The 25,604-nt window shown below is 38.4% G+C and overlaps 1 protein-coding gene across 2 annotated transcripts; it reads left to right on the plus strand.

Annotated features, from left to right (window-relative positions):
- Positions 1-280: 280 nt before the first annotated feature.
- DHX29 (DExH-box helicase 29) lies at positions 281-25,223 on the plus strand. Of its 2 annotated transcripts, XM_075447271.1 has the most exons (27): positions 281-449; positions 2,417-2,490; positions 3,294-3,407; positions 3,961-4,090; positions 4,478-4,620; positions 5,242-5,367; positions 5,819-5,945; positions 6,274-6,435; positions 7,033-7,198; positions 8,329-8,452; positions 8,863-9,459; positions 10,192-10,335; positions 10,429-10,605; positions 11,259-11,399; positions 13,573-13,717; positions 13,935-14,055; positions 15,017-15,101; positions 15,735-15,823; positions 16,401-16,529; positions 17,374-17,449; positions 18,056-18,280; positions 19,173-19,309; positions 19,959-20,052; positions 20,755-21,057; positions 22,383-22,514; positions 24,055-24,151; positions 24,944-25,223. In XM_075447271.1, exons 1-27 carry the CDS (start codon positions 281-283, stop codon positions 24,997-24,999), a joined length of 4,083 nt encoding a protein of 1,360 aa, XP_075303386.1. In that variant the 3' UTR covers positions 25,000-25,223. The 2 variants fall into 2 exon arrangements, with proteins under 2 accessions (XP_075303386.1, XP_075303387.1); XM_075447272.1 differs by lacking the exon at positions 24,944-25,223 and having other exon boundaries at positions 22,462-22,514; positions 24,055-24,140.
- Positions 25,224-25,604: the final 381 nt, after the last annotated feature.

Below are 25,604 nucleotides of genomic sequence, written 5' to 3' on the forward strand. Positions count from 1 at the left end.
GCACCGGTGCACCCTCCGCCGCCCGCCAGCGCCAAACCCCCGCCGCACCACCCCTTCCCACAGGCCCCCGCGGCCGGCAGCTACCCTTGCCCCGGAACCTGATTTCCGCAAGGCCTAGCAGGCCTGGCGGCGGCAAGGTGTGCTCCCTCAGATGCTGACCAATGGAAGGCTGAGGACGGTGACAAGCGGTCGGCGCCTCCAATGGGGAGCGGGGGTCGGTGCCGAGCGGGGTGCCCGGATGTAGGTGGCTGAGCCGGTTCCGCCGCGGGCAGGGGGTGCCATGGGTGGCCGCAACAAGAAGCAGCGGGCGGGCAGCGCGGCCCATACCGCCTCCGCCGCCACGGCCGCGGCCCGCGCTAGAGCCGCCGCCGAGGCCGCTGCTGCGGCCGCGGGCAGCCGAGCCGCGCCGCGGCCGCCGCCCGCTTCCAAAGAGCCGCGTGTCAAGCAAGGTACCGGGCTCGGCGGCGTGAGGCAGCCCCGGGAGGGCGGTACAGGGTGCTGGCGGCCGAGGAGTGCCCCGGGTGGGCGGGAGCTGTCGGGGGCCGCGGCCTTACGGGGAGGGGCCTGGCGTTACGGAGCGCCAGGAGAGGCGCCTGAGGTGGCCCCGGCCCGCCGCTGGTCAGGCCTGGCTTTACCCCGTCTCGGTTCCTGGGGTGACCCCGAGCCGGGGCAGCCGTTTTGCGGCATCGATGAACACATTAGTTACCAAAAGTCTGCCCTTGTATTACTGGCAGTCCTTGTGGAGCTAGCGCTGGTGTGGCCCTTTCCCAGTAATGAGCTCCTCGTGTAGATGGTGCGTCCCGTACGTGCTCAAAGCCAACCTGATGTGCATTTGGGATATTTTTTGTGTGTGTGTGTGTTGCAAAAAAAGTCCAGCTCAGTTCCAGGGTTGGAGGCACTTCAGCAGTGTTGGATTAGCTGAGGGGTGACTGTTCTGGATGTGGCCTGAAAAACTAGTGTTCTGCAGCACTGTGAGATGTCAGTTTTCAATAAACCAGCTTTGCCAGAAGTAGCTCAGATGCCTGATAACATCAGCAAGAGACTGTAAGAGAATCACGCAGTGGCCAGGTCATTTGAGAGTCCAACTTGTTAACCTTGCCTTGCAATCCATTAACTTAAAACTGCCTGAACCGATTCACATACTCTGCTTTTACAAGTTTGGGCTCTGTTAAACATATTATGTCTCCCACTCCTCCGACACCATTGTGCTCAGTCGTCTTCAGAAACTGTCCTGCTTCTCTCACAGATTGTCTGCCATGGTGAAAAATAAGTCACTGTGAAAAAGAGGTTAGCACAGTCTAAATACTGTGTAGTTGCACAGCCTACCAGTAAGTGCCAATAGTTAGCTCATGATTGCCAACTGCTCCTTGTGGCTCCTGACCAGAGGTGACCCTTTTTTTTTCTGAAATGTGGTTACCTGTGCCCAGTCCTGATGTAAAAGTGGGCTCACCTAGAGCCTCTCTGCTGGCTGCCCAGGACAGACAAGCTGTCCTGCCTGCATGCTGGCAGGCTGAGGAGCTGAGAGGTGGCTGTGCCTCCCAAGGCACAGGGCTGCTCCCTCTGGGGTGGTGTGCAGCCTCGCAGGGTGGCAAAAGCTGTGAGGTTCCTCAGTTTTCTTATACCTGTGCAGTACCAGAAACAGTGTGTGAGTTCTGAAAACAATGGAATTCAATAACAAGCTGTGTGGTATTGTTCTAATACTGATAAATAGCTTTGTGAATTAGTATATTTCTAACAGCTGCTAAATGATAAGTATTTAAGAATGACCAGAGCAGGCCAAGGGCCTCCATAAGCCAGTGCCCTCTCCTAGATAGGGGCCGAAAGCAGGTTCCTAGGTAAGAATAGGTCCAACATGGAGTGATACTGCTGTAGGGTACTCTTGCATTCTCCACTAGTTGTGGCTTAGGGTCCTCCTGAGCCAGATGCAATGTTTTTTTCAGTGTCCTCCCAAGCTGATTGATTTCTTTACTACAAAGCTATCCTGTCTGCCCTTGGACTTTGATAAACGTCTGATATCCACAGCTTCAGCGGCAAAGAGTTCTGTTACAGAGCCATGCACTTTGTAATAAAAAAACCTCAGCAGTCTTGCTCGTTTTGAACCTGCCATTATCTTCCCTGTTTGGCATTCCTTGTTCCAGTGTTGAGAGAGAGTGAGCAGTCAATCCCACTTGCTCTCATCGTCCCCCTTCATGGTTTTGTGTCTTGTCTATTAAGAGTTGTATCCTTGTTCACTTTTCCTTGTTCAAGGGCCTTTCTATACTGCTGATTATTCTTCTTGTTATGTACCTCTACGTTTCTGCCAAATTAGTGTAACATTTGCTTGCACTAACCTGTGTTACGTTTGGTCTGCTTAGCTACTGTAAACAATGTTATCTGTGTTCTGCTTATGTAATTGATGGTTATTTGCAATTTGCAGGTCCAAAAACTTACAGTTTTAGTTCAACAACAGATTCAAGTGCTGCTGCAAATCTAGATAAGTCTGTTCTTAAGGCAAGTATCTTCTTTATGTAAAACAACTTTGGTTTTCATAGTACTCTTTTAGCTGAGTAAATGTTTCTTCAGCTCTTCTTCAGTATTACGTTACACAGGTAAACTACATTTGTGTATTAAACATTGACTGTCTTGAGTTTGATATGTTAGGGATTTCAAGTGTGCTTCACAAAATAAGGGTAGAATAACAGGGCAGGAGAATGTCTCTATTTTTATTGCATACAGGACTACTAAAACTTATGTTTCGACTTCTGCTGTGCATGTAGATTCTTATTCCTGTCAGAGGTAGAGTACAGATTTTATATAACAACCTTGATAGCTACCAAAGCTTGGTTTGTGTTGTAGAAGTGTTAAAAATACTAAAATTATTATTTTACTAAATTTTTTTTAAGCCGGATGGGAAGGAGAGCATCACAGGTTGTATCTTGATGATCAAATTATTTTATACTAGGTCTTGTAAGCAGAGGAGAAAGACCTTGTTCTTTCTGGTAGAAGTTTTAAAAATTTCTTCACAGTATTTCCCTTGGCATACTAAATTTCCTTGAAGATGTAAATGGGCCTTCTCTGTAATAAGGAGTGAACTGTCCTATTTCAAGTAAAAATGTATAGCTTGCAAAGTAAAAAGAAATAAAAAGTGTCCCTTTCATAAGAAATGCTTACTGCACTTTAGGGAACGCTGGAAAAGTTGGAATGTGAATGGCAGAGTGATTTCTGCATTCTGATTTCCTTAGCCATGAAGAGTAGTGATATGTCATAAGACTTTGTACTGTTTTGCTTTGTATCAACTAATTTTCTCTGTGCAGGTGATGATAAATGGTAATTTGGAGAAAAAGATTATTGATGTAATAAATGACCATAAAAAACAAAATGATGACAAAGGAATGATTTCCAAGAGACTTACTGCTAAGAAACTACAGGTAGAGTTTAAAGTGTTGTTCTCTGATGTTGTTTATTTAGAATAAACAGTTTCTTTTTTGTCATTTGTGTCATACCACACTTCTGCATGCAGTACAAGCCAGTGTAGCATGCTTTCCGGTAGTTACATTAATGATCAGTCAGTGGAATTGACAGATATGCTTATTAGGGAAGATATGTCTTCATGCATGCAGTAACTAAAATGAGAGTTTTCAGACAGGATAGAGGAATAGAACTTAATCTGAATGTTTGAAGTTTTGACATGTTTTTGTTTCATATAGCTGGGAAATGGTAGATTTATTTTTGTAACTAGAAAATACAGTACGTACAGAGGCTGGGATGTAGATTTATTTATACGTATGCATACACATTTACAATAACATTATTATATAAGTATGTTTGCAACAGGATGTTCTGCTCAGCCTTCTGATACGTTAATTTATGCTGTTTACCTCCATTTAATGCCAGTTATCTGATATGTGGGAAATAGGAGTTTACAAGCCTATATTAGATTGCTAGATTAAATCCTAATATTTTTTGAGTTTTTTTTTACAGGATGTGTACATGGCTTTACAAAGATTCTCTTTTAAGACTGAGCACATTGAAGAAGCAATGAAAAATACACTTTTATATGGTGGTGATCTTCACTCTGCACTTGATTGGCTTTGTTTAAACCTTCCTGATGGTGAGTACAGTGACAGAGAACTGACTACAGTTTTTAACAGAAGAGTAATAGGACCTACTCAGGCATGGAATGCTTTGTAGTAGTAATTAAATATAATGTTTAACTAAGACCGGTAGTCATCACAGTGTTCCTTTCTTAGATGTGCTGCTGACTGTTTCTGAGATATTTTTTTAGTGTATAAAGTCTTGTAGACGTCTTGTTCTTACTCGTAAGAGTTTTATGGAACTCCAACAAGCAGATGCTGGCTTATCTAAATGCTAAAGCTTAATTTTATTTCAGGCATGTTAGTTCTGTTTTTATGTTGTTCAAGTTGGCTCCCAATACTTTAAAAGATTTTTCAGTAATTATTATTGACATATTCTATGACATCTTTTTTTTACTTTGAAGATGCCTTGCCTGAAGGTTTTAGCCAGCAGTTTGAAGAACAGCAACAGAAACCTAGAGCAAAATTTTGTTCTCCTGTGTCAAAACGTGATCTTCCACCTCAAGTAGTGGATAACAGAAAGAAAGAAAATGGCCCTGAAACTAAGGTAATCAGAGAAATTAATTTGTATTTACTTGGGGGTAAGAGAGGGTGAGGTTTTCTAAAATACAGAATTTGCATTGACTTCCAACACTGATGTGAAAAACTTCTGAAATTACGTATACATAATGCTTGTCATCCACATTATTTAACTTCAGTGGAATGGTCGTTTGAAGATAACATTTCTTTTTTCATGTGGAGTCTAGAAGGGTCTTCATAGTTCGTTTCTGTGGTAAAGCATAGCTTAATTTTCTCCTGGAATGGGTTTATTCTATTTACAGATGGCGCTCTTTATTCACTTTTGTGAGTTTAAGTTTGCCTGTGTACTTGCAATGTTTTGATTTCTGTGCTTAATGAATCTTAAACCTAGAAATCGAAGATTTCTTTCAAAAGTGTTTTTTTTTTTCTTACAGCAGTTACACTGGTTCAAGCGTTAATGTCTATGTAAGTGTATCATGAGACGTTTACCCTCATTGGAGAAGTTTGATCCATGTTTTTTTCTGTTATTTATGTCATATAACTTCATTTCTATATAAAATCTTAGGCAATGGTTCCTAAATACTGACAGAGAAAATCATTGGTGTTTTCGCTTACTGTTACTACTTTCAGTTTTCGTTGCTCTTCCTAGGAGGCAAATGTGGGGAAAGAGAAAGAAATTAGTATGAAGGAATGGATTTTGCGATACGCTGAACAACAGAGTGATGAAGAGAAGAATGAGTCTGTGAAAGAGACAGATGAAGAGAAGTTTGACCCAGTAAGATAGACTAACACTTCATGGAAGTCTTTCAAAAACTGCTATGTCTGATACATTTCCAAGCAGTGGTTCTATTTGTTAAAAGATAGGGATTGAATACTTCTTTTACATTATCTATTTTTACATTTACAGGCTACTGAAGGGGAAATGTGTTGATAATTCTCCTTTCCTAAGTGTTTTTTCCTTTCCTGTGTTTTTATATTGAACTCAAAATACTGAATGTGTTGTGCTGGAAAGGAAAGATTCTCAAAACTAATTCTAAGTAAGATTAGGAAAGTAACTATCAAATTCTGAGAGGTTTTGACTTTTAGTTACGTAAAAAACTAATGGTTCCTCCTTTATGTAAGTTTGGTATAAAGGACAAAAAAACCCACCCTTTTTTATTATGAGGTTCATTAAAAGTGACAAGCATACAACATTCACTTGTAATTAATAATTCTGTTTGAAATAGAATGAGAGGTATGTACAGCTGGCTGCCAAGCTTTCAGAAGCGAAAGAACAAGCAAGCATCTCCAAGCAAGACAAAGACAAGCAAGCCCAGAAAGTAGCACAGGAGAAAATAAGAAGAATTCAGCAAGGTAGAGCTACACAAATTACCTGTTTTATGGCCTGCTTGTTCATTATGCAAGTGAGTCTCCAAGTTGGATTGAATTGGTTTCATCTTCTTTTACGGCACTGTGTAAATTGCAGGCTTTCCTGGATCGTTCCTTTCCATGTGGGTCAAATTCTAAAAAGTCAGTAACATTTCACTACTGCCGTGTTTGGGTGTTCAGTATGGTTTAATATAAATGGTCTTTTAAAGAATAAATGAATAGCATTACATGAAGAATAAATGGAAGAATAATATTCTTTAAGGAATAAATGCTCAGCAGTTGGTAGGTGCAAGTTGTATTCTTTCTCTGACAGAAATGGCAATTCTTGAAGAACATCCGGTATTTAATCCAGCTATAAAGATTTCAAACCAACAACAAAATGAAAAGAAGAAAACTCCCTCACCTCAGGCTCAAGAAACCACTTTGAATTTGAGCTTGCTTGAAAAACCCGGTGCTGCTGCAAAGGAAGACAAAGGTGTGTTGGGAATGGTTCAGTACAAGCTGGAGGTGTACCACAAATTTCCAGTATCAGTTCTTGTTTTTCTAGGTTTTAGTGCATTGCAGTGCTGAGTCCCCAAACTCTGATAGTGGGAAAGGCGGGTGGACTACCTCACTGACCAAGCTGACTTTAAAGGATCTGTATTTGTTTTAGTAAATGGCGTTGAATGCTATTTTGCCATACTGTCATGTCTAAAATTTTGATTTTTAGGGTTTTTTTTAAATCGTAGAGCTAGTTACTGTTTCCATTGTCACCCTCTCATCTTTTTAAACTATTTTCGTTGTAAACCTTCAAACTGTTACATTTTTTTCTAATAGCCAAATTTTAGTGAAAGTTGTTAAATTATTGGGTGATCAAAGATGGCAAACAAAGTACTGTAATTTCCTGCTGGATACTTCTGTGGGAAAAGCAGGAATTTGTCATGTGTCAGTAACAGTATTTCTGCAGAACACTTTAGAAAATACTACTTTCTAGTAAAAATATGTTTGAAGAAAAGGTTAAAACATTCTTGGCTAGCAAAGGAATGTAAAATAAATTTTAGGAGACTTAAAGTGTGTCTTTCTGCTGTCGTAGTGAAAAAGAAAGAACCGCTAGATGTAAGAAATTTTGATTATAGTGCTCGAAGCTGGACTGGTAAATCTCCAAAACAATTTTTGATTGACTGGTGCAGGAAGAATTTTCCCAAGAGCCCAAATCCTGCTTTTGAAAAAGTTCCAGTTGGTAAATACTGGAAATGTAGGTATGTATTTCCTATAAACTTTACATTTTCCTTTTGATTCATTTGAAAATAAAAATGCTGGCTACTCCTGTCTTGTCACGTTGATCCAGATTTATAAGACTATAGTGCGTTTAACCCAAACTCTCTTTTTTTAGTCCACCAGGGAGCTTTTTCACTCTGAATAGCTCTGCAAAAGTAATGATTAGACTGGACTCTACTGCAAAAATTAGTGAATGACCTCGTAAAGAAGAGATTAGTTTTTAATTCTGTACTGCTGAGTGAAAACTTCTGAAGCAAACCTGTGAGATAAATTCGGACAATTAACATCTGGTATTCTCATTCAAAGTAATACATTAAGTCATAGGTTTTAAGCGTATGAATACCAAAAACCCTTTGGGGGTTGTTTTAAAATAAACTGGAAGTTAGAAATTTGTGAGAAAGCTACCATAAGTTTGTAACCAAATCAGTACAGTATCAGTGATTTTGAAATTTCTTCTAGAAAACAAGTCTGTAACAATAGTATAAGGTAGAATATTATCACATACAAATAAAGCAGACACGGCATTGCATATCAGTAGTGCGTCGTGGAGGAATCAAGTAACAGAACCTATTGTCTTGCTCAAGTTGAAAGCTGCTAAAATACTGTCCCCCTAAGAGCATGAGAAATTTGACTGCTGGTCTGACTGACATATATCTGTTAAGCAGATGTTTGCAGCTCAGTAGGTCATTAACTGTCATTTCAATCTATGCTAAGTAGTTACAAGCACACAAACAAATACTTAGTTCTTCCAAAGCAGCTAACCTTAATGGTAATCTGGATGTGTATAAATGTTTCTGCTGTGAAGAAAATTTAAACATTTGTTAAGACGGAAAAAAAATCACAAATTCACTACTGGAATCTGCTGCTGAAATTTTCCTGCTATTCAATCAAAGTTTATGGTTTGTTTCTGTCTATGATGTATTATAGAGTAACACTAACTGTATTTAGCTTAGTTTCTCTATAAGAATTTCACTCATGTTGTTATAAACAAACATGAGTGAAATTCTTAGAGCTAACTCATGTTGTTGGTTATAAATAGTACACCTGTTAAGGTTTTTGTTTATGTAGGTAACAAAATTAAAAGAAATGCCTGTGTGAATTTGTCTTTAAGGGTCAGGATTACAAAATCATCAGAAGACGTAATGGCAATGTGTCCTACAATCGTAACAGAAGATAGTATGCAAGCACAACATCTAGCTGCTACTTTGGCGCTCTATCATTTAACCAAAGGACAAGTAAGATTTTCACCAATATTATTGTTCTTAGCCTGGAATCTGCCTCTGCATTACTTTATCATAATAGTTGTAGTTAAATTTATATAAATAGTTAATGAAGTGTTTCCCATTAAATTATATATTTATTTGTTTTTATTTACAGTCATGCATATGTGTTACAGCATACAGGGAAGGAACTTTTTGATAGTAAAACTGTTCTTTCAGTGTTGTGAAGAACACAAGGTGGTTGAAAATAAAAAGTGTATTGTTGATGTTTATGTTACTGTTTTTGTACTTTCTGTATTTAGAAATCACTCCCTATTTCATATGTTGTCATATCTTTTGTCACTCAAGTTCATTTACACATAAAATGTTAGTGATACTACTAAGTAGTACATAAAGTAACTTTTTTCTGCTTTTTCCACCTGAAGTCAGTTCATCAGTTACTGCCTCCTACTTACCGTGATGTCTGGCTAGAATGGAGGGATATTGAAAAGAAAAAGGAAGAAGAAAACAAGATAGAAACCAACAAACCTCGTGATAACTTTATTGCTAGATTATTAAACAAACTCAAACAACAACAGCAGCTACAGTCTGAAAACCAACCAAAAGTATCTGAGGGTCCTGAAGATTCCTGGGAAAACTTAGTTTCTGATGAGGACCTGAGCAGTCTCTGTCCTGAGATCTCAGACACAGATAATTTGGAACCATCAAGGGTTTTGTTCAAAAAGCTGCAAAGTTCCTCCAGATACCAGAGGCTTCTGAAAGAGAGACAGGAATTACCTGTGTTTAAGCACAGATACTCAATTGTAGAAACTCTTAAAAAACATCGAGTAGTTGTTGTGGCTGGTGAAACAGGCAGTGGGAAGAGTACCCAGGTGCCCCATTTCTTGTTAGAAGACTTGTTGCTGGATGAAGGGTCGAATAAATGCAATATTGTGTGCACACAACCCCGAAGAATCTCAGCAGTGAGTCTGGCAACCCGGGTTTGTGAAGAGCTAGGCTGTGAATCGGGACCGGGAGGAAAAGTAAGATATGTCTGAATTTCTTTTTCTAGTCTTGATCAAATACAGGGGGCTGGATTGTTACTACAAACTGAAAACATTATTTCTCACACAACCAAATAGTTAGGTGTTATTTTCTCTTGAAAAGGCCTTCTTACTATGTCAGCTCTTTTTTCCCAAGTTGTCACCTATGAACCACTGGGTGTCCATATATGACTTCTAAAATCCTTAGAGGGTGATTAAGAGCAAGAGTGTTTCGTAGCAGGGATGGTCAAACATTGGAGCAGGTTGCCCAGAGACTGTGGCATCCCTGTCATTAAGGATGGAGAAGACTCCTCCAAATAAGGAACTGAGCAATCCAGTCCAACCTTGGGTGAGGCCCTGCTATGAGAGAGGCCCCTTCCAACATAAGGTATTTTATTTGAAGTAAACCAAGGTCCTGTATGTTTTGTGGTAATCTATTTGTGCAAAAATATTTTTGTTTGAGGACTGCAGAAGCCTAAAAAGAACACAGGGTTTACAAGCTCTTTGCTACTCTGGAGAAACTTAGTTGTGGAGTTCAGTGTATTTTCCCCTGCTTAACAAAGGAAAGTGTGTGTATGAATAAACAGTGTGGTAGTCATTCACTATACTGTTTAGTTAGCAACTTCTGCAGTGTCTGAACGTAACAGTGCTTGAATTTCACATAATTTTTAATATCTCTAGCTGGTATACTGTTTTAATTTACTCCTGCATTGTTAATATCTTTTCTTAAAGAATTCCCTATGTGGATATCAAATTCGCATGGAATCAAGAACAGGAGAAGCCACCAGACTACTGTACTGTACCACAGGTGTCCTGCTTCGGAAGCTTCAAGAAGATGGTCGTCTTTCAAGTGTATCTCATGTTATTGTAGATGAGGTTATCAGCTCTTACTATTCTGTAGAACCTATAGTTATTCTGGGCCTTGACTTGTACTAAAGCCTTACTGTAGGTACGTTTTTGTAATTCTAGGTACATGAAAGAAGTGTCCAGTCTGATTTCTTGCTAGTTATTCTGAAGGAGATCTTGCACAAGCGTTCAGACCTGCATCTTATTTTAATGAGTGCTACTGTAGACAGTGAGAAGTTTTCCAGCTATTTCTCCCACTGTCCCATTTTAAGGATCTCAGGAAGGAGTTACCCTGTTGAGGTAGGTGAAAGTTTGTTGGTTATGCAAGATGCTTTGTATGCATGTATACAGTGTTTGCCTGGTTAGTGTCTGTAAGATACACACCTATATCTCTTCTTTCTTACCAGAAATATGTATGTTAAACATGTGTTTCAAGGACTTGTAACCCTTTTCCTTATTGAAAATATAAAATGGCTTTAGTGCCTTGAATTACAGTGTTTTACTATTTTTCTGATGGATTTATTATTGATTGAATCAGTCCATCAATGACACTTTGATTTTTTTTATTTTTTTTTTTCTGTATTCAACCTAGGTAGAAAGGAAAGGATTAAATAATTCCCACCACCCTATGCAACTTTTGTTGTTACAATCCTATGTGTGTTTCTTATGCACATTATATGGGCTGTGGTAAAGGTAATGTTAGTGGTCATGTGGAGAGGCCCATTAAGAAACTTGTAGCAGCTCTAAGCTTAGGTTTTCAAAAATCCTAAGAAGGATTAAACTGAAATTTTCAGGATCATAGAATGGTAAGGGTTGGAAGGAACCGTAAAGATCATCTGGTTCCAAGGGCATGCCCTGTTCATCTTTGTCTGTAAGCTGTAAAAAAAAAAATGAAAAAGGTGCCAATCAGTTTTTGACATGCCTTGTGTTTCTTCTGTGAATTTTCACTAAAGATTTTCCACGTTGAAGATGTAATTGAAGCAACTGGCTATGTTCTGGAGAAGGACTCAGAATATTGTCAGAAGTTCTTGGAGGAGGAGGAGGAAGTAACAATAAATGTTACTAGCAAAGGAGGAGGCACTACAAAGTATCAGGTAAAATAAGAATTTCTAGTTTTGGCATGGAAATTTTGATTATTGTTTATTTTATCATTTTAGTTCCTCTTATTAAATGTGACTGGACTGTATAATGTCAAATACTCTTTCAGTTGATAAGACAGACAATGGCACTCCTACAGTGGAAACCAAATAATTATTAATGCTGCACCTGTTTGTCTCTCCAAGTGCCTTATAGCTGCTTTGATTTTGCTGTATTTGACAGTGAGTTCTCTTGTACAGATTCCCAGCTCTAGATCTATAAGCAGCAGCAGGGGAAAGCATTTAAGTTTGGTGTTTTGATTTTTTTTCTGCCAAAGAATTCTCCGAAGTAGTGAACCTCTAAGAACAGGAGAGGCAAGGCCATATCCTTCTTAGCTGGAAAAACTCGCAAGATCCTCTAACTTGGTGATACCTGTAAATGTAAAATTTCCACTTACCAGAGTGATTGTAGTTAAACTAAAGTAGATCCTTGCTGTTTTGAGAAGACAGGAAAGCTCTAAGATAAAGAGGCTCCTAAAGAACACTACTTAGACAAACTTGACTTGCTGTTTTGAGAAGACAGGAAAGTTCTAAGATAAAGAGGCTCCTAAATAATTCTACCCAGACAGTTTGGCCTTGGGAGGGCAGATGCACCAAGCTACAGAGATAAAGAGGCACTGAGAGGGCAACAACACCAGACCAAAACAACCTGGAATGACACAGTATACTGATCTTAGAAATGAGTCCACGCAGAAACAAAGGTCGACCAGCAGACACTGTGATGAGGAGTATAAGCCTTCATCTTAGGACCCTAAAGACCACCCGAGGATGCTAACAGACAGGCATGAAAGACATTAACATATATGCTGGTTAGTTCTTGGAAAAATCATTAATATGCTAAGCATTTCTCAGAAATACAATGAATATGTATACTGTGATTATATTTAACCTGAAATGACAGGGTGTTTGGCGCGCACGTTTGGAGGAGAGATCCCCCTTGCGCCCTGCGCCGCAATAAAGAATACCTGCTTAATAGCCCTCTGACTATTGAGTCTTCAACTCTGGCTTTTCACGGCATCATTGACATGCCAGATAAGATTATTTACATGAGGTTATTGCATAGAGCTTTTTGGTTTAACAGACTCTGGTTAATCCTGTAGGTACTCTGCAGTAACAGCTGTATGTGCTTTTGGATCAAAATTATTGAAGGGAAGAGTATATGAATGCCGTCTGACTTAGGCAACTTAGGCTGTTCATCTAGACTGTATATATTTTGGGTAGATACTTGTCTGCTCTGACTTGCTCGCTCAAAATCTCTGCAGGACCACTTAGCTTGGTGTGATCAAACACAGATGGATATGTTGAAAAACATGCTGTCATGCTCTGCTGACTGTTTTTCTTGGAGTGGTAGTTATCCCATACATCACAATAGCATCCTTTTAGTTGAAGCCCAAGTGCTTTCCTGAGTGCTCCTCCATCTTTGTGGTTTATTTGTGTTGAGCCTTTGGTACAGAAGGATATGTGGTGGCCAGCTTCTTGAAGTGCATTGATTAACAATGAAATAATTTACAGTAGTGCCAGTTAACATAGAAGCCTTATGTGAAGTATGTATCTGTAAGATATTTGTAAACAATTTAATTGTTTGTAGGTTCTGCTAACTCTCCCGTACTCCTTTTTCCTCCTGCTTCAAAACACTGCAGGAGTTGCCACCTAACTCACTCTTAACTTTCATTGCAATCATTAGTTGAGAAGGGTGAGGTGAGGGAGAGAAGAAACCAGTCTCCTCTTTCTCATACCCCAAAATAGGAGTTTTGAAAGAGGAGCAGCCATCCTGTTATCTCATTTTGAATTGATACCAACTGGATGCCAGATACAGACCTGGGAACAGTTTTCATTTGTAAAACAGACTGTCTATTACTGCTTGCACAGACTTTAATTTTTACTTTTTTTTTTTTTTTTTGTAATCTGGGCTGTTATTTAACAGTAGCAGGTGCCTATGCATGGCTTATGTAGGTGGCTGTGATTTAATCTGACTCACTGAGTTTGGTGAGAAGTTAGTCAATTAAATGTCTCTTATCTCAATCTCTGTTTTAAGAAACCTAATTAAAGTGAATAATAAATTGACCTTCTGCTCTCTTACCATCTTCTAAAACACTGAAAAGATGGGGTTTTATCTGCTCTTCTCTTTTAGGAGTATGTCCCAGTCCAGTCTGGATCTGGTATTGATTTGGCTCCTTACTATGCAAAGTATAGCAGTCGTACACAGCAGGCTGTCTACTATATGAATCCTTACAAGATCAACCTTGAACTTATTTTGGAGTTGCTTGCATACTTAGGTACAGTCTACTTCTTAAGAAGTTTATATTCTTGGGGCTGTCCTTTGGACTTATTTTCTAGTGCTTTCTGCTGATAATGAAGTACTTGACTTCATTCTTATATGAAACATCCTAAAAAGTATTTACTGCAGAGCCCAGAATTAGTTCCTGTTCTGAAGTGAAACTGTTTGCAAATGCATGTTTGTTTTAACTGCGTGCCTGTGCTGTAACTTTCCAGATAGAAGTCCCCAGTTCAAGAACATCGAGGGTGCTGTGCTGATCTTTTTACCAGGCCTTGCCCATATCCAGCAGCTGTATGATCTCATTTCAACTGACAGAAGATTTAACTTGCGTGACAGGTAATGCGGATATTTTCTATAAAGTTAAATAGTTTAACTTAATGAATGTGTGTGTTTGGATTTTAAGGTCTGCTATTCTTGAAAAGAGAAAATGAGTTATACCTGTAAGCTGTTTATGCTACAAATGCACTTTAATTATGTGTAAATGATACAAGTAAAAATGACAGGTGCTTAGGGATGGTACAGTGGTAACTTCTTATTTTTATTTTGTTTTTCAACAGATTAAGCACAAAGCACTTGACTACTTGTTTTCCACTTCTTAGGGTATGGAAGCTGCCATATCTGAGATGCAGCTTTCTGTGGCTTACTGTTTACATGGAAATGACTACTTCCTGAGCAGAGATCTAGAGACAGTAATCTCCCAAGAGAAATGGCATGGGGTTGTAGTGACATGTAGTTTTGGAATTTATTTTGTGGCTAACTATAAGTTAGCAACACGATGGCATAAAAAAAATATTTGCAGTCAAATTCTAAAGATTCACAGATGGACTGACATGTCAAGGTCTAGAAGAGAAGGAAAGAACAAATCTCTGTGGCTGTCTCATATCTAAAGGCCTTTATTACTCAGGCTGAAAGTTGCATATGTTTGTAGTTCTGTGCAAAATTTCAGTAACAGTCCTCATCTCGGAAGTACAATGTGAAGAACTCAGGTTCATGGACACCTAGTTCCCTTTTCTGATGGGCTTTTGATGTAAATTAACCTAGAGTTCTGCAGTAGTATTTTTCCTGCATTATTACCAAAGAAAAGAACAGCTCTATAAACTAATGGTGTTACCCTTTCTTGATACTGTAATAAAACACTGAAGTAGACTTTCATACCTAATCACAGAAAGTTTTTACTCTTTCAAGTGTTAGTTCTGATTGCTTTCTCCAAAATGTTGTCATCGTTCTGGTCTCATTTTTTTAACTGCATCTTCGTTTGATAAATGTATATATTGATTAGTGTAATTTCTTGTTCTAGACACAGGTTAATAGCCTTGCATTCTGTTCTTTCAACTCAAGATCAAGCAGCGGCATTTACAATACCTCCTCTTGGTATTAGAAAGGTATGATATATTTAGAAAGGCAAAGTTCACCACTGAAAGGAGAAGTTTTCTGGGGTTGCAACTCTGAATTGTTTTAAAATCAAATCATACAGAAATGCATAGCAACCAGTTGTTCTTGGACTCTTCTCACTGCAACGAAGTAATTCTTCTAATTTGGTGCTCTGTAACAGTTAGAAGCTAGCATGCTGTGAAAGCCTTGACAGTAATCAGACAAATTTTTAAACCTGCTATTTTTCTAAGAGCTTTTTTAATTGTTGCTTCCCTGTATTTTAGGTATTGTTAACTGTAAGTGACTATAGCAACTATGTATTTTATCTCAGAAAATAGTATTTTACTTACTGCCAAACTGTTTAATTAAAAGTTGTCCAATTTTGGCCAGTACTAGCTAGTAATTTCGATGGATTATAAAACAGAAAGTGCATGCGAAATTCTCGCCTAACTTGATTCCTCAGTTATTGGGGAAGGCTAAACGATTTTCCAAGTTCTGTAGCTTTTAATGCTTTGTCAGATTATTTAAAGAAACATTTCTGCGTAAGAAACTTTAACCAAACTTATAGTGTTGATTAGAAGGATGAAAACTGTTAGAGAGACACTCCATAATTGTTTTATTCATGTTATGTTACTACTTTTCAGATTGTTTTGGCAACCAATATAGCAGAGACAGGTATTACAATACCAGATGTTGTCTTTGTAATTGATACTGGGAGAACAAAAGAAAATAGGTGAGAGTTTGATTTTCATCAATCACACTGTGGTTACTGTAAATATTTGGAGGTTAGTACTACAAGAATCTTATAACATCCTTAGTAAACTACAGTTCTGGACAAAAAAGTGCTGAGCTCATTGAACAGCTTGTAGTTTAGGGACAAGTTTGGGATGAATCTTTGGATTTTCAAATGGTGTGAACAAGGGGGAGTTCTTCACAGACGTGGAGAATCATGAGTAAGTACTGGTTTGAAACTAAAGTAGGTCCTTTTTATACTATCTCAGTTTTTAGAAGGCAGCTTTTGTCTGTTTTAAATGTAAAAAGCCCTACAGAGTGTTAGAACAATTCTGAATTGCCAGGGAGATGAAGTAATACAATAGCTCTTTAATTTTCTGGTTTTTACACTTTCATTAGTGAGTTGCATCCAAGGTTCAATGATGTACAGTTTCCCCCAGTATGCTTAGTTTTCAAAAGCAAATTCAGTATTTTCAAATAAGTACTGTTTAGGTGTATTATCAATATGCTGGTATTTAAGTGTACATTAAAATTTTAATTCTGAAATCTGAATGGGCACTTGCTTTACAATTTTTAAGGTATCATGAAAGTAGTCAGATGAGTTCCCTGGAGGAGACCTTTGTTAGTAAAGCTAGTGCTCTGCAGCGACAAGGAAGAGCTGGGCGTGTTAGGGATGGATTCTGCTTCCGAATGTACACAAGAGACAGGTACTGTAAACTTAATTAGCAAGATTTTGTAAATCACATAAATATTTTTGGGTTTTTTTTCTGTGCGAAAACAAGAAGTCTTGTTGAAATTAACTTTAGTTACTGCAAGCTGGAAAAAATCACAGAATTTGAAAATCATCTGAATTAAGTGCTATAACAGTCTCTTTGTTTCACCATTTTTTAAAAAAGTTAATTTTATTCTTAATATCTCTGTAATGTGTTTCGGAAAAAAAAATTCATAACTAAAGTACAGCACCAAGGAGTTGTGGCAGATCAGTTTTTAACAACATCTGCTGCCCTGCATTGAATGTACACAAACTGTACCTCCTGAACTTTGAATTTTTTATCAGACAAATCTTTAGGTTTCTGAAGTGGTATCTCTATGGGTAAGCAATGGGGAAAATGCCAAATTATACAGCACTGCAGAATTAGTTTGTGTTACTGCAATAGAATGACATTTTTTCTGCTTGCCTGAAAGTCTGAAGCAACTTTCAGCTGGGAAACAGTTAAGGTAAAAGTATTTCGAAGTAACGAATGAAGCGTGCATTTTAGGCACATGCAAGACTGTCACTTTGAGAGCTGTGCATTTCAAGAATCTGTTTTGAAAATGGCGGTCTTACTGCCTTTCCCTCTCTTTCACTGAAACTCTTGCTTTCCAAGCTACCACACATGCCTTAATTCAAAGTATGAGCACTTTACCCATGTATTAAAATGTGTGCCACTCCTCTACCCTTGCCCCCGCAAAGAATATCTGCAAAGAATGAGCGTGTGAAACTGGAGTTTAGAAGTTGAGTTAAAAGATTAAATTGAATATCTGTGATTACGTGTTTTTATGATGTTGCAGGTTTGAAAGTTTCATGGAATATTCTGTTCCAGAAATATTGCGTGTGCCTTTGGAGGAATTATGCCTTCATATTATGGTATGGTTTTGGTTTTGGAATTACTGACCTTGTTAGCTAAACAGGTTTGTGAGGACAACCCTAATCCAGTGTAGTTAGTGGGGCTTCTCCCTCCAGGGTAAGCGGGAACCCAGTACCTGTGTGTTGGAAAATCCAGAGCATGCTGCTGAGTGAGAATAGCATACTATACTATTCCAGTTTTCCTCAGAGTGATGATTCAAACTTAATTAAATAGCCTTCTAACTGATCTCTGCCTAAAGAAGCAATTCCATTCCCCCTCTCCTCATCCTGAGTGAGTAGGATATGCATGGGAAAACTAACAGCCTGGCAAATTAGTGCCAGGTTGAACTGCATCTCATCAGGTTTGAGAGTCTCCTGGTCATCTGTGACTATTGATAACACGCTTCTCTGATCAGTGGTCATGCCGTACAAAGTCCTTCTGAACAATGAAGTTTTGTTAACCTAATGTGGGGTGTGTCTGCGTTCTGGGAACCAAGAATCTGGTTTAGAGGGGAGGGAGGGTCGGCTTTTGCTTGCAAGAACAGCTTTCTAGTTTTCTCTGTAGCTACTATAAAAGTTTGTTATAATAAATTCTTCTATTGAAATACATGCCCATTCACTCCACAGAAGTGCAGTCTTGGCTCTCCTGAAGATTTCCTTTCCAGAGCATTAGATCCACCACAGCAGCAAGTAATTGGTAATGCAATGAACCTGTTGAGGAAGATTGGGGCTTGTCTGTTAAATGAGCCCAGGCTGACTCCATTGGGCCAGCACCTCGCAGCCCTTCCTGTCAATGTAAAGATTGGCAAAATGCTTATATTTGGTGCTATATTTGGCTGCTTGGATCCCGTGGTGAGTAAGGAAAAAAAAAAAGAGAAAACCTTATGTCTAAATTAAAAAAAAAATGTAGAAATGGTTAACTCCTTACAATTAATCTGATTCCTTGCAACATGGTACTTTTGAAAGGATGATACAAGAAGTTATGTTGTTAATTTTAAGGTGAGGGCACCTGGACATCAGGGAGGGGAGCATTCTAAGTGTTCTTTACACTTGGATTCAATCATCTTAAAGGTGGTTTCCAGCCTAAATGATTCTATGATTCTAAACTCCTAGGTACTGTTCACAGGGGGATAGTCAGACTTGGTCTCCAGTTCTGTCTCTTGTGATCACAGGGAGCATGACACTTAAAGAAAAAGCCCACTTACAGTAGGTTAGACTGATCTGGATTACCTCACAGTCTGTGGGCCAAGAACGTGCTGATGTACAGTTACTGAAGATTAATTGATGTGGTAACTTACTGTAAGAAGACTGTGGTATAGTTTACACTTTTGCCTAACCCATTTAATTTACTGCAAATTAGGAGGAAGCGTGGGTATGTTAGTTGTGGAAAACTGAAGTTAAAATTCTTTCAATGTCTTCTGTTAACATGATATAATCTAAAGAATTGTTAATCTGACCTTCACTATATTGTATTGGGTATTGCTCTGTCATTCGACAAACCATTCCATGTGAGTTTTGAGATTTATAAGTTCTTTAGGAGTGTATATAAGGCACTGTGTAAACAATGTCTTTAAGTTCTGAATTCTGTGTAGAAAGTTCTTACGGTGGTAAGATTTTCCTTGAGACTCAGAAGATAAAATGTCATCAAATATTATTGTAAAAGAAAATTTGAAGCTATTTGTATGATAAACCAGTAAGATCATAATAAAATACTCTGAAGTGATGTGTACTTTAATAATTTCAGGCAACTCTGGCTGCTGTTATGACAGAAAAATCCCCGTTTACTATACCAATTGGCCGAAAAGATGAAGCAGATCTTGCAAAATCAGCTCTAGCAATGGCAGTTTCAGATCATATAACAATCTACAACGCCTATCTGGGGTAAATGATAATTCTCCTGTGCTTATAGGTAGATGCCGGTAGCACTTAAGTAATGTAGTTCTGTTAAGAATCCTTAATAAGTATCTTCTCTTGTATTGCTTGCACCAAGTTTTTCCCTTCAGAAGAACAATAGATTGCCAAATACTGTAACATAAAAGGATAGCTTGCTTAGTTCCTTACCCTTTAGCTACTTTTAACTATGCCTGTACACGTACAGAAGTGTACTGTGTCTGTTTATCCTAGTGTTCAAAGTATTTTATTTGCTGTTTGTGGCATGACCTGAGTATTATGTATTTGAGAAAGTATGTATGTATATCTTATAACATGTATCTCTTTCTTTTTAGGATATTATCACTAGGTCTCAAAAAACACGCCTGAATTTTGTTTCAACTGTCAAGACATGGAAGTGTGTAATTTTTCAGAGAAAATTACCTTGTATTGTTAGTATCTGTCAAATCTGTTACAGGCATGTTCTCTGGAATGCTCCTAGACTAGCAGCATTCATCTTCATTAACGCTGTTTATTTCTAGTTTTGAGTGGAGGATGCTGACCAAAACACAGTATTGCCTTTTAATTTACAACCATTTTCAGGTTGTTAGACTCTTGATGTGATTCTTTTTGCTCTAATAAGACAGGATTTTTTCCTTAGGTGGAAAAGGGCTCGACAAGAAGGGGGATACCGTGCTGAAATGACGTATTGCAGAAGAAATTTCCTTAATAGGACTTCATTGTTAACTCTGGAGGTAAATCAAATAATGATGCTGTGCACTCAAAAGTTATTTGTTGAAATTTCCCTCTGAAAATGCCGCGTGCTTCGTAAGAGGTGATACATCACAGTTACTGTTTAGACAAGACCAGTAGAATGCTAGGAACTGATCAAATGCACAACACCCTCAGTCAAGGCAGCTGTGTCTGCATTTGAGTTTTGGTATGCAGAGTTTGTTGGTATGCATCTTTGCAGTCACAGCCATTGGAGAAGCTAGTCCTTACTTCCACCAGAGAATCAAGAATTATCAATTAAAATACTTAAATTGTGTTATTCTTGATATTGAGGCACAGATCTGTTAACGGTTAGTTTGAATAGCCTTTTATTTCAGGTGAGAAAACGTTTTAGTTGGTCTTTCCTATTGAAGTTTGGGTGACTGAGCTTTCCTAAGCAGAAGTGGATCTTTGATGCAAATGTATCTGTTAATTTTAACTACAGGTGAAAGATTTAGTATGTATAGTATACATAGTACCATATATCTAATCCTATACTCCAAATTCATGTTTTTCCCATAGAGATGGCCAGTATTGCAAAGGTTGCAGAAAATACAAGTGTTTTTCTAGTAAGAGATTTTCCCCTGGAAAGCATGAATATTTAGGATTGTGTCATTGCCTGCTGATGGTGCAGAGTATGTACCTTTTTAAATTCAGAGTTTTACTAATACCTCACTTAATTTCAGGACGTAAAGCAAGAACTTATAAGGGTGGTCAGAGCGGCAGGGTTCACAGCATCTACAACGCCGTGTGGATGGGATGGAAATGGAGCTGCACAATGCCTTTCTCTCCACGAAATTGCTCTTCTTAAAGCTGTGTTGACTGCAGGGCTGTATGACAACGTAGGAAAAATACTACTTACAAAGTCTGTGGATATTACAGAGAAGCTGGCTTGCATGGTAGAAACTGCTCAGGGTAAAGCGCAAGTGCATCCCTCTTCTGTAAATCGAGACTTACAGACATACGGATGGCTCCTTTACCAGGAGAAGGTAGGTGAAAACAGTGAATGTAGCTGGCAGTTTGTGTAAAGGTGGAGTTATGCCTCTAATGTTAAATAACATACAGCAATGTGAAGGATCTCTGAATGTCTTGTTCATCTTAAGTGTCTTGAGTGTCTGATGATCCAGAAGTCCATAAAAATGAGTCAGCTTAGTGGTGAAGAAAAAGAAGCTAACACTGAATGTAATGAACAAATCTGTTCATGGTGAAACTGGTAGTTGTAAATGAAAGTACGTTTTGGTGTGTCATTTAACTTAATAGTATTGTTGACTTTTTTAATGCACTGCTGTTGATTTTAATATGATCGCTTTAAGTAGTAATACGTCATAGTAACGCTTCAAAGTGCACCTTTTTTACTGTTCTAAGCAGACTCCAAGGTTTTGAAACTTGGTACAGGCCTTGTGTATCCCCAGTAACAATTTAAAATGAAATAACTGATTCTGTAATTGACTGAACTTCCTGAGTGAATGGCATTTTTTTTCTGTCACTTTCTTCCCACTCACAGCTGAAAATTTTGTCAGCTAGTTGCTAAATTAAAGTGTTTGTATTTAGTTACCCTTCTGGTACAACAAAACCTTGACAGCAGTTGCTTAATGGTCAACTTTACTGTAGAGAAGCAGAAAATTACATTAGACTTCTTAATGTGTATGAAGTGATAGTATTTTTTGGAGAGCTGAAAATATTTCCTGCTCCCAAGAACCTTGTTTAAGAGCAAGATAGCAGCTAAGGTAGGTAAGTTATTCCACGAACAGTGTAACAAACAAAGCCTGCACTTCGTTGTGAAGATGCACTTTTTCTTTCCTTTCCTCCCACTACAACTCCTTCCCATCCCATTCTGTCTTTATCTGACAGAGGCTTCAAAGCCAGAAGCAGCATATGCTGAGCCCCATAGTTTACTCCATGTATGTGTCTACACATGCCCACATTTATGCATGCGTGGATATGTGGAGATAGATAGATTGACAAACAGCTGCTGCTAAGAAGAATGTAGGAATAGTTTTACCTGCCTCTTACTTGAGTAGGTTTATTAATTTTGATGTCTCTTCTCTGAACAGCACTAGGCTAATGTTATCTTTCTGTTTAGATTTTAACAAGAATATTGTGGCTTTAGGTAATTTCCTGGTAACGTATAAGCCTGTCACTTACTTAGAGGTGATGTATTTTATGTAGTCTAGGGCAGACAAATTGTCATTGGTGGATCTTAAAAGGAAAAAAGTGTATTTTTTCCTTTAAAAAGTAGCATTCATATTTGTTATGGATTTTATGTGGTTTGGGTTTTTTGTTGGTTTTAATGCTTGTGTGTGTTTGTATACAGGTGAGGTATGCTAAGGTATATTTGAGAGAGACTACTTTAATATCGCCCTTCCCTATTTTGCTTTTTGGTGGGGATATAGAAGTCCAGCATCGGGAGCGTCTCCTGACAGTTGATGGCTGGATCCATTTTCAGGTGTGTTGGAGTGATAAATACCTTTTGTGGTTCCGTGGGATTTTGTGTTACACACCTAATGTACACGCTTAATTCAGAACACTCTATACTTGGGATGAAGACAAGAGGGAAGAAGGAAGAGAGAATTAAAGGAAATAATGGGAAATTTTACATACATGTAATGAAATCTTAGCAAATCACACTTGAAATAAGAGGCTTGTAGTACGTGGTTTGTAACAAGTTGGTTCCGTGTCTCTTCGTGAAAAAAGTCAGTGTTCTTTCAGAGAAGGTGTTGGAAATGGATATAGACTAAACCTTTTCTTACAGAACTGGTGCTGAAAGCAGATGTGTGCTATTTTAGATTACCCTTTCCTAATCTTATAATCATGCAAGTACATATTTATCTTTAAAATACTATTTATTTTGCTTTATAGCCAAAAGAGGATTATTTGGGAAAGAAAAAAATCCAAATGGAAAATAGGAGTTTTCTTGGATTTGCAGTGTTTGGTTTTTTGTTTGGGGTTTTTTTTCTTTCCATGTGAAAAAGTTTTATTGGGGAGTGGGGAAAACTGAGTGCATTTTCTTATCATAGTTTTGAAGACAAAATTAAAACAGGTGACATGTCAAAATCCTCTGTAAATTCTGTTAAATGGCAGACATTGCCTTTTGTTAGCCTGCCAGCTACTTGGTTACAATTTTCTGTGCAGCTGTGGACCCTGTGTTACACTCAAGAGAGACTGTAAGCTAGAAAACACTTTAGGCTTTTGCAATCTACTGACACAAGCAAGCAACCATCTAACTGAATTCGCTGGTTACCATGAACATGGAATTTTAAAAAGCAGCTCCCTTGTGAGTTTGTTCAGGAACTTCTTATAGTCCCTGGGTGGCTACAGGTTATGCAGTTGCTGGGCCGATTACATCTCTTGTAGTGTATTTCAGAATTTCTGTTTTTCACTGGGATGCTAAGCAGAATATGTTGCATTTTGTGCTTTCTCCGTAACAGCTACTTGTTGCACCGCATGCAGTATATAAATGAAATAGGCTGGAATAGAGAGGGAGGGATAAAATGTAACATTCCTGGAAAAGGCTTCAGCTTTAGATACCCAAATTCCAAGCAAGGTTTAGGAAAGGTTTGTGATTGCTTTCTCAAGAGTTCAGGCAGACCTCCCGAAAGGAAAATGTGTAGATATTTTATTTCAGGTATAAATTAATTTGTACTTTTATACCTGAGAAAAAAGCAGTTTGGCTAAGTAGGATATTGATCAATTAATGATTTCTGGTTGTTTGTGATATGTGTGGGAATGTACTCTGAGTTACCCATCTGAGCTGCTGTCCTTGAGACTGTGATGCCACAAACAACAGGTGCTTAAAGATAAGAGGGCATAATGTAAGCCTGGTCACTTCATGAGTATGCTATCCATATGCTTAAAACTATGTGTATGCATCATGTTTGTGGGAATCTTGTTATAAACTTCTATTTATATGTAAGGTAATATTTTAATTTATATCTTGGTATAGATATCTATGCAATGCAAATGTGTGTGTTCTCTGTTCATTACAGGCTCCTGTAAAGATAGCAGTGATTTTCAAACAGCTGAGAGTTCTCATTGAGTCGGTTTTAAAGAAGAAGCTTGAAAATCCTAAAATGTCACTTGAAGGTAGCTTTATCACTGCGTTGCTGACACTGCTATTTCTTAAATGGACCTCATGGCAAATCTGAGGAAGCATTAGTACACCGCATCCTCACCCAGCAGGGCTAGTGTGACTTGAATATCATTCTGTTACCTTGAGAGACATCCACAAAGTCCTCACTAACCCTGCATACAATATATGGCTCACCCAAGATACATGAAAATCTACACAACTGCTGTTGTAAAGATATCCCTGATAACAACATTCGAAGTAGTGGAAGTAATGGTGAGGCACACCATCTCGAAACAGAAGTAAGGTTGTGGGTGATGAACCTCAGGCATGGATGAATTTTAAATGTTATGCAAATTGTCTGGCAATTTAGGTTAATAATGGGGAACTGCATGTTGGCCCCCAAAGCAGGGGACAGAAGAGCGCAATTTAAACTTTGAATGCTGGATGTTCAGAAGGATATTGTAGGCAGGGAGGAAGAAAGGGAGTTCCCTTATGTTGATGTATCTGTAGTTAAGCTGTCACTTTCTTGGTCTCTTTTGTGAAATACTGAAATGGCCACAACCAGCTCACTGAGTAGGTTTATAAACTTCCTAACGATATACTGTGGACATAGTGTTTGCCCTACTTTTTGCCCTTTTGCTTCCCAAATGGGAATTACTTGTCTTGCTTTGAATTCTGGCATAGTCTTAAAAAACGCTAAGATTTTAAGCTGGTGAGAGCTAGACTTGTCCTCTGATTTTCTTGGTTTTGGGGAATTAGTTTTAAGTTCATTCTTTTCCACTTTCTGTGTTTGCTTTCTTTCCTAGATGACAAGGTCTTACACATCATCAAAGAACTGATAAAAACAGAGAATGGTAACTGAAACTGGAAATTGGTAACAAACCAGAGCTTCAGTGATGGCCGGGGAAACATGCACTCCAACTTTAACTGAAAGTATTTAAGCGCTTAGTGTGGTTGATACCAGCCAAGATGTGGAAAGACTGCATGATTTTGCATAGAATTTGCCTTTCTCTATATGATTTTTAAAGGTGAACATTGAATATGCGTAGCCTTTACAATACATTTGGTGCCATTTGTCTGACTGTATGAATGATGGATGGAAGTGGTTTCTTTTCAATACAGAAATGGCTGTGGCCCATTCCTCTTTTTTGTTTAATGTACTAATCATACCATACGCTGGTGGTGCAGACTGTAGTAATGATTAGAGATTGGGTCCTGAATCTTGGTTGAGTAGAATTCCATTAGATATGTGCAAACAGAAGGCAAATGTTCTTATGTGGGTTTCCCAAGTGGTAATTTTTTTTTTTCTGATCTATGAATTTACAGTATTAAAGCAATACATCTTACAGATGTCTTCAATCTTCTGTATGGTTTACATCAGGCTTTATGAGAAGATAGTATGGACTGCCATGAACAGGTGCTCCGCTAGACAAGTGCACTGACCAGCAGCCCCTCGCCATCCTCTGC

The sequence above is a fragment of the Opisthocomus hoazin genome, chromosome Z, assembly GCF_030867145.1.
Source record: "Opisthocomus hoazin isolate bOpiHoa1 chromosome Z, bOpiHoa1.hap1, whole genome shotgun sequence".
Classification (NCBI taxonomy): Eukaryota; Metazoa; Chordata; class Aves; order Opisthocomiformes; family Opisthocomidae; genus Opisthocomus; species Opisthocomus hoazin.